This window comes from Piliocolobus tephrosceles, chromosome 9 (genome assembly GCF_002776525.5).
Source record: "Piliocolobus tephrosceles isolate RC106 chromosome 9, ASM277652v3, whole genome shotgun sequence".
Classification (NCBI taxonomy): domain Eukaryota; kingdom Metazoa; phylum Chordata; class Mammalia; order Primates; family Cercopithecidae; genus Piliocolobus; species Piliocolobus tephrosceles.
Window position 1 is genome coordinate 115,684,486 of NC_045442.1, and position 9,072 is coordinate 115,693,557.

At 38.9% G+C, this 9,072-nt stretch overlaps 1 protein-coding gene across 2 annotated transcripts in view; it reads left to right on the forward strand.

Annotated features, from left to right (window-relative positions):
- ITGA8 (integrin subunit alpha 8) overlaps window positions 1–9,072 on the forward strand; it is a 203,687-nt gene that overhangs the window by 29,118 nt on the left and 165,497 nt on the right. For both annotated transcript variants that reach the window (XM_023223234.1, XM_023223233.2), the window contains exons 3-4: window positions 3,143–3,243; window positions 7,019–7,142. In XM_023223234.1, the coding sequence (XP_023079002.1) occupies window positions 3,143–3,243; window positions 7,019–7,142 (225 nt within the window). The remainder of the gene's footprint in view (window positions 1–3,142; window positions 3,244–7,018; window positions 7,143–9,072) is intronic.

Below are 9,072 nucleotides of genomic sequence, written 5' to 3' on the forward strand. Positions count from 1 at the left end.
CTGAAGTGGGAGGATCACTTGAGCCCAGGGAAGTCGAGGCTGCAGTGAACTGTGATCATGCCACTGCATTCTAGCCTGGGTAACAGAGTGAGACCCTGTCTCAAAAAAATTGTATATATTTATCGTGTACAATGTAATGTTTTGATCTATTTATACATTGTGAAATAATTAAATCAAGCTAATAAACATATTCATTACCTAGCATGGTTGCCTTTTGTGTATATGTGTGTGTATATTAAGAACATTTAAAATCTATTCTCTTGGTCAACTCTGTACAATAAATCTCTATAATTTATTCATCCCAACTGAAACTTTGTACCTTTTGACAAACATCTCCCCAATCCCTTCTGCCCTCCCCACCCTCTGGTAACTATCATTCTACTCTTTGCTTCTATGAGTCTGACATTTTAGATTTCACATGTAAGTGAGATCATGGTTCTGTGCCTGGCTTGTTTCAGGCACAAAATTATTCGTGCCTTAGCACGATATCCTCAGGTTCATCCAGGTTGTGGCAAATGAGACGATTTCCTCTTTTAAGGCTAAATTGTGTTCCATCATATACACACCACATTTTCTTTATTCATCTGTTGAAGGAGACCTAAGATGATCCCATACCTTGGCTCTTATAAACAGTGCCGCCATGAACATGGGGTGCAGATATATTTTCAATACACTAATTCCATTTCCTTTGAATATATCCCCAGTAGTGGGATTGCTGGATCATACGGTAGTTCTATGTTTATCTGTGGTTTTGTGCCTGGCTTGTTTCAGGCACACAATTATTCGTGCCTTAGCATGATATCATCAGGTTCATCCATGTTGTGGCAAATGAGAGGATTTCCACTTTCAAGTCACAGTGTTGACCTTGAACCCTGGAGTGGTGGACACCGGTGGCCCAGGCTCTGTGAGGCTGGCTGCAGTGGCAGCAAAGTCCTATGAATGGTAGGGTGCAGTGGTAGTTTGGACACCAGGGGACAGGGAGCAGTGCAATGTTGGCTTCGCTCCCCAGGGAGTGGGGAGCCTCAGCAGCTCACACTATGGAGGGCTGAACTCCAGCACTTAAGGGAGGTGGGTGCTGCTGCCATTTGGCCCAAAGGTTGGGTAATACAGCTCAGAGAAAGCTATGTTTCCTGGAGAGGGTGGGCAAAACACGGGCTTGAGTGCAGAATCACACCTGCTCCTCTGCACCAAAGCACCAATTCCCTAGGGCCAAAGCACAAGGTTGCTTCTGATGCCAAAGGGGTGCAGCTCCTCTGTGGGTTTGGATTCAGCTTTTCTGCTGGGCCCATGCTCTGAGTAGCTGGCAGCAGGGCACAGCAGCAATTGGGATGGGGAGACGAAGGGCCCAGGGTGTAGGGAGCTGCAGCAGGCTGACTGGGGATTGGTGCACTGCTGTGTGTGTGTGAGGATAGTGCAATGCTGGCAGAGGCTCAAGGATGGAGGGATGCAGTGGCTAGTGGCCCCCAGAGCAGGATGCACTCTAGCAGTGACTCCTGCTTCCAGATGGCTCAGTGCAGTAACAGCTTGGGTCACAGCAGTGGGGTACAAAGTGAGCTCCATCTCTGAAGTTGCTCCGCTGTGTGAACTGCAGGTAGCTCCACAGCTGGGCTCAGGGCTTTTGAGGACTGCAGAATTCTCCCGAAGCAGACTGCAGGTGTCCATGACAGTGATGGGGCTCAGGAGGCCTCCTGCTCTTCCTGTCCCTCCTAGTTCTGAGTTCATCCTAGCTTGGGAGATGAAATGGTGGAGGCAAGACGTTTTGTTCCCCTCTCTCTGCGGCCATCCGGAGTTTCTATTTTCACAGAGTTTTTGCCACTCCCTTGCTGTACTCCAGGAATCTCCTTAAGTTAGTCTGGTTGCAATGTAGTTGTCTGTTGTTGTTTTGGTCCTTTTTTGTAAGGGAGCAAGTGTTAGGCACCTCTGGTCTTCATCTGGCCGATGCCGTCTGTCCTAAGTATTTTTTTAAATGCTATTGTAAATGGGATTTTTGTATGATTTTGTGTCCTGCCATTTTACCGGATTTATCATTTTAAATAGTTTCTTAGTGAAATCTTTGGGGCATTCTATATATAAGATTATGTCATCTGCAAACAGGACAATTTAACTTCTTTTCTGATTTGGATGTCTTTTCTTTGTCTTGACCAACTGCTCTGGTTAGGACTTAGAGTTCTATGTTGAATGGAAGTGGTGAGAGTGGGCATTTGTTCCTGATCTTAGAGGAAAAGATTTCAGCTTTTCACTGCTAAGTGTAATGTTAGCTGTGGGCTTGTGATATATGGTTTTACTGTGTGTAGGTACATTCCTTCTATATTTAACTTTTTAAGAGTTTTTATGTTGAAAGTATATTGAATTTTGTCAAATGCTTTTCTGCATCTATTAAAATGATCATATGGTTTTTGTCCTTCATCTTATTAATGTGGGTAGTATATTTATTGATTTGCTATGTTGACCTGTCCTTGCATTCCAGGGATAAATCCCACTTAACCATGATCAATGATCCTTTTAATGTGCTGTTGGATTTGGGTTGCTAGTATTTTGTTGAAAATTTTTGCATTTATGTTTATTGGGGATATTAGTTTGTAATTTTCTTTTCTTGTAATGCCCTTGTCTGGCTTTGGTACCAGGGTAATACTGGCCCTTGGATTATTTCCTTCTCTTCAATTTTTTTTTTTTTTTTTTTTTTTTTTTTTTTTTTTGAGACAGAGTCTTATTTTGTTGCCCAGGCTGGAGTGTAGTGACACAATCTGAGTTCACTGCAACCCAACCTCCACCTCCTGGGTTCAAGTGATTTTCTCATCTCAGCCTCCTGAGTAGCTGGGACTACAGGCACAAGCCACCATGCCCAACTGTTTTTGTTTATTTGTTTGTTTGTTTGTTTGGTATTTTTTGGTAGAGACAGGGTTTCACCATGTTGCCCAGGCTGGTCTTGAACTCCCGGACTCAAATGATCCTCCCACTTTGGCTTCCCAAATTGCTGGAATTACAGGCGTGAGCCACCGTACCCAGCCTCTCTTCAATTTTTTTGGAGGAGTTTGAGAAGAATTTGTATTATGTCAAGTATTTTTAATGTACAAATTTATTATGTGTTTTAATTGGCTGCCATGTTTTACAAATTATTAACTATTCATATCTTCTTTGTCAGACAACAGAAAAATCAGAGTTAATGGAACCAAAGAACATATTGAGTTTAAATCCAATCAGTGGTTTGGAGCAACAGTGAAAGCTCACAAAGGAAAAGTTGTGGTGAGTATGAGCCATGGGCTTGTGCTGCTGCTTTGGAGTATGGTGTGCACTGCAATGTTTTAAAGCTCATGTTTAGGAAAGCTCTTTCCTATAGGAACATGTTAGACTTTCAATGACAAGCCTGTTGGCATTTTAAAAGAAACTGAATGCTTAAAATTAAAGAATGTATTTTAGTGTTTAAAGTTATCAGAAATAAAGCCTGTTTTCCAGAAAAGCAGTTAATTATTTTCAAATATTTCAAAAACAACTAAGAAAAGTAAAAACTAAATCTTAAAGTGGTAAAATATTATACTGCTTAAGACTGACTTAGGGACTACTTAAAATCTGACCAGAAAAATAGGACTATTCCCATAAGGAGGCTAAGTTAATCTGCTTTGGTTTCATTGATCCTTTTTCCATCGAAAGGAAAGCTGTCTTTCATAATTTTTAAACGGCTGACTGCATGATTCTCTGAGTTCATTAATACCTTTTAAAGTAAAAACACTCATTCCCAAATAGATAATCTTTCAGCTTCAAAGTGCTATGACTTTATAATTCTATTATTTTATTGTTCTGAGCAATGATACGTGTCTAAGTTATCAAGAAGCAAATGACTGTTGAAGTAATCTGGAAGTCTTTTTTAGTTTAGGGAATTTTTCAACCTATTGGCTTTAATTTCCTTACAACAATAAAGCAATAACTTTGGCTTTTAGGATTTGTTGAAAGCTACTTGAATTATGATTTAATAAGAATAAGTATCTAAAGGAAATGCCTTACTTTATTTAGTCTGTGGTTAACCCCAAAAAGATTTTGACATAAAACAGGTAATGTATAAAGTGTATATAGCCCCCTCTAGTTAAGAAATCCAACATTTACAACATAGTTTTTGTAGGGTTGTCTTTGCATTAATACAAGTTTTACATTCCAGAATTGGTAAGAACTTTTTAAGGTGGTATATGACTTATGGAACTTGCTGTTGAAAAATTAACTCTGTGTAATAACTGTTTGGGGTTTAAAAAATCTTTTGGATAGTTTTGATTTTTTTGTGTGTGTCTTGAAATTTTATCTGTAATACATAATAGTTGCATATGTATTCAATAATTGTAGAAACCCTCAAAACAATGGAAACTAAAATAATATACCATGTTCATAATAAAAGTGATTAATTTTTGGCATGCATGCATTTCTAAAATACGTGATGGGAAATAGGATAATACAGAGTATATTTCAAGCTAAATTTTTTCTTTGAACACTGAAACTTAGCAGATTGAACATTTATATTCTCTCCTATATGGTGTAATTTTATAACTGCAAAATCCTGCCTCCAGAAGTATCATTTTATATATCCATGTACCATGAGTATACATAGCAGGTTTGGGTCAAAGCCTAAATATATCACATCAGTATGTTTCACATCAATGTGAAACTGAGCAGATTGAAAAAGAGTAACTTTTTAGAGCTAACATCAAACACTGGAAAGCATTTTCGTGGCATGAAATGCCTTTTGGTGAAACAGAAGGTGAGGCCAGTTGGATAAGATCAGGCTACACAAGTGAATGCTTCATGATGTAGACTTCCCTGTGCTTTTGCATCTGCACCTTATGCTGAATTTATGAACCAGATAACTTGGGGAACCTAGAAGAGTTACAGAGTTTTGAGGTATTGGCCAAGACTTTACAATATATAGAGAGGCGAAACCAAACAACTGAAGTTGTAGAAGGGTAATTTATTTGACACTAGGAGTTGTCTTTACTAAAAGTAGTTATACATTGGTCCAAATTACCAAGGACACATTTGGAAGCACAGACCACTTTCAAATTGGGATTTTTTTTCACTTCTCTGGAATTAAGTGTGACATAATACCATCAAGTTAGAAGGCAGGCTAGCAGCTCTGTGTTCTAGGATTCTGTCTTTAGAGATGAGTATTTGGAGAATCAGGTACAATATTTACAGAAGATTCAGGCAAGCAAAACGGAAGTCCAAATCATGCTAATGTTTTATACACGTTTATTTCCTCTCTTCATTCCTAACAAAATGTTATTTCATTTCCTTGAAGAGGATTTCCATACAGTGCTCTTGTTAGAATCTAAACTTCTGCAAAAGCAGCCAGATCATGTTTTTCTTGCTGTTGTTTAAATTCATTTTTGCCCATAATATTCCTGATATTAAGCAAACTAATTCAGAAGCAGTTCTCTCTTTTCACCATAATGTATTCCTAAAAAGGGGGTCATAGGCAATGACATAAAGTATGTCTTATTTTCTCTAAAGCAACATTCCGAAAATGAAAAGGCATGGGTGAGGCATCAAATCAGTTTCTGATATGACAAATTATAAGTCATAAAAGCAAAGATATAACAAACAAATGCATCATCATTTGGTATTGTAAAATTATGTTTCAACTTCTATCTGATAGGCATGCATTTAATTCAACATGTTATACATCTATTAATCAAGTTTTATATGCAAACCTTCATATGTAAGTCTTGTAGGCAGTTAAATCAATTCCAGAAAAGGTTCCAAAGTGTGAGCAAATATTTGTGCAGTATGCAACATTATTTAGTTTACCACTCTGTATGTTAGCTGGAAATAAGCCCAGGACATTTGGTTTCTAACCCTTTGGTTATTTGCTACCTTAGAATGGAGAGGGCATTTATGAAATAATGTGGATAACTCTCCTTTCTCAAAAAGATTGAGGCCTTTGGAGTTTATCTCAATACATTTCTCCATAACAAGGAGGGCCAGAGACTTGAATTGCTTCACCTGTCGTGTTTCATGCCTTGAAATGCTTGTAGCTCATTAACATGCTCTCTTACTGACTTTCTGATCACCCCTGATACAATTGCTAAAACAGGCATAAGATGCTTTTACTTTCAGTTTTGCCCTGAATAAAAACCATGAAAGGAAAAACCAAGCCCAAAACACTGTGAAAATGGAGAAGTGCATCCAGATGAAAGTCATTGTTTAAAAGTCCTAAGATGCAGCTTCGGTGATAAACTAGGGGGCGTCACAAAACAGAAGTTTACTAGCTTGTTTGCATCCTTTGATTAGAAAGTCATCTTTCAAAAACAATAATTAGACACAGAAAGGAACTTGTTCTCATAAGACATCACACTGATTAATTCACTGTTTACATGATCATTTGCTTTTATGTAGGTCCAATTAAAAAGAAGAAAAGAAATATGAGTTATTCGCTTTTAGGAATTATTTTCTGCTTGCCTTTAGGGGCAGAAAAAATTTAATTTCTATGGGGTCTAGGTGCTGTGGCTCTTCCCTGTAATTCCAGCACTTTGGGAGGCTGACACAAGAGGATTACTTAAGCCCAGGAGATTCAGACCAGTTGGAGCAACCTAGTGAGACTCTATCTCTACAAAGAAAGAAAGAAAGAAAAATTAGCCAGGCATGGTGGTGTGTGCCTGTGGTCCCAGCTACTTGGGAGGCTCAGGCAAGAGGATCACGTAAGCACAGGATATTGTGGCTACAGTGAGCTGTGATCAGGCCTCTGCACTCCAGCCTGGGTGACAGAGCAAGACCTTGTCTCAAAAAAAAAAAAAAAAAAAATTGTCAGAAAACTCCTTTTTTTGCATGTATTTAATTTTCACCAATTCTACAGTGTATTAACATAAAAAATTACTTTTGGAAGTAATTACCTCTGATGACCAAGGTACTCATTAGCATGCTAGAGACCAATTTATTCACCCAATAAGGTAACTGTTTGTTATACCAATAAATCAAATAAAACTATAGTATGAGAAACCTACAGCAAAAATGTATTTTTTTTGTCTTTGATGTTTCCTAGGCCTGTGCTCCTTTATATCACTGGAGAACTCTTAAACCGACACCAGAAAAGGACCCAGTTGGCACCTGCTATGTAGCAATTCAGAACTTCAGTGCCTATGCTGAGTTCTCTCCTTGCCGGAACAGTAAGCAAATTTTATTCCTTGCAAGTGACATTAGCTCAAGCACTTTTTTATTGTAGACAGGAGTGCAGGTAGGCTCAAAACACCATTGAAAACTTACAGGGTTGCAAGGAAAAAGCTTTGGGGGTAAGTAAAGATTTCTGTCAGCCTTACGGATGTCTTGATGTGACAGCAGGTCAAAGGCGTGGAATTCTACTGATCTTCTGTGTTTTAGAACACTTCTGATTTAAGATATTTTGCAGAATTGATTGGTTCCTTATTTTAGGCCATAAGGTGTCAGTTGCTGTTCAAAATTCACGCCCCGTGTCCTAAAGAATGCTGACTCCCCACTCTACTTGTTTATTGCTGAAATGGTGTTAGCTAGCATGGTTGGACCTGGGCATGTGTTCAACTTGAGATTTCTGTCTGGCTTGTGTTCTCAATGGCTGTTTCTTTCTTTACCAGCTGTGTATGCAGATTATCTGCATGATATGCCTTTCTGCTTAAGAGGTTTAATCCTTTTTTTCAAAATGATCCTGTATACTTAGAGTTCAAATCTCATATGGCAGTTCCAGGAATCTTGCAGCCAGGTAGTCTTTAAAGCAAACCTGGGAGTGTCATCTTTGGGGTTTTGTGTTTTGATCATTTTATCTCTGTGGAATACCCAAGACTTGGGATAGCATGATGGACGGACGGATGGATGGATGGATGGATGGATGGATGGATGGATGGATGGGTGGATGGGTGGATGGGTGGATGGATGGATGGGTGGGTGGATGGGTGGATGGACAGATGGATTCATCTACTCAGAGTCCTTTAATTAACTCCTCCAGTTTTCAGTGTGCCAGATAGATCACTGGGATTTGTTGATAAGCAACCTATGGATTTTCATTCGTATTCTTGATAATCCAAAGACCATACTGGAAGGAAAATGTAGTAGAAAGAACATTCTAGTGACTGATTTCAGGATATTGATTTAAAAAAAGCCACTAAATCCCAAATTAGCTTGATCTCTAAACCTATAAATTTTTCCCCCTTTGCATGAGTATTTCTAAAATTCAATATTAATGTAGGGAAGATAATGATCAAATGTCATAAATAAATGAGAAAAAACAGATTAGTGATATTAGAGGGTTAACAAAGAGGCTACTGAGAATTAGAAACCTAAAGTACTGGGAACGGAACTGTTTTTTGTTGTTGTTGTTATTTATTTGTTTGTTTTTGAGATAGCATCTCACTCTGTCACCCAGGCTGGAGTGCAATAGTGTGATCATGACACAATGTTTGTGATCATGGCTCAGTGTAGCCTTGACTTCCTGGACTCAAGCAGTCCTCCCACCTCAGCCTCCCAAATAGCTGGGACCACGGGCATGTGCCACCATGCCTAGCTAATTTTTGTATTTTTTGTAGAGAAGGGTTTTTGCCATGTTGTCCAGGGTGATCTTGAATTTCAGAGCTCATGCAATCCATCCATCTCAGCCTTTCAAAGTGCTGGGATTGCAGCCATGTGGTACCACACCTGGCTTGAATATTTTAACTCTGATGGCTTTTAGTGAGGATTTTTAACAAGGAGAAGATTATTGCTTTCTATTTGAAAATACTGAAGTAAATCAGACACTTCTTCAGATTACAACAAATTTCAGCTGAATGGATAGTCCATGGAATAAGGATTTTATTTTAAATAGCTTTAAAGTAGGCGTTTTTTGTAGATCATGAGACTGAAGTATTTATTCAATGCAGGGTTTCTTTTTCTTTTTTTTCTTTTTTTTTTTTTGAGAGGGAGTCTCGCTCTGTCGCCCAGGCTGGAGTGCAGTGGAGCGATCTCGGCTCACAGCAAGCTCCACCTCCCGGGTTCCCGCCATTCTCCTGCCTCAGCCTCCCGAGTAGCTGGGACTACAGGCTCCCGCCACTACGCCCGGCTAGTTTTTTTTTTTTTTTTTTTTGTTTTTTTAGT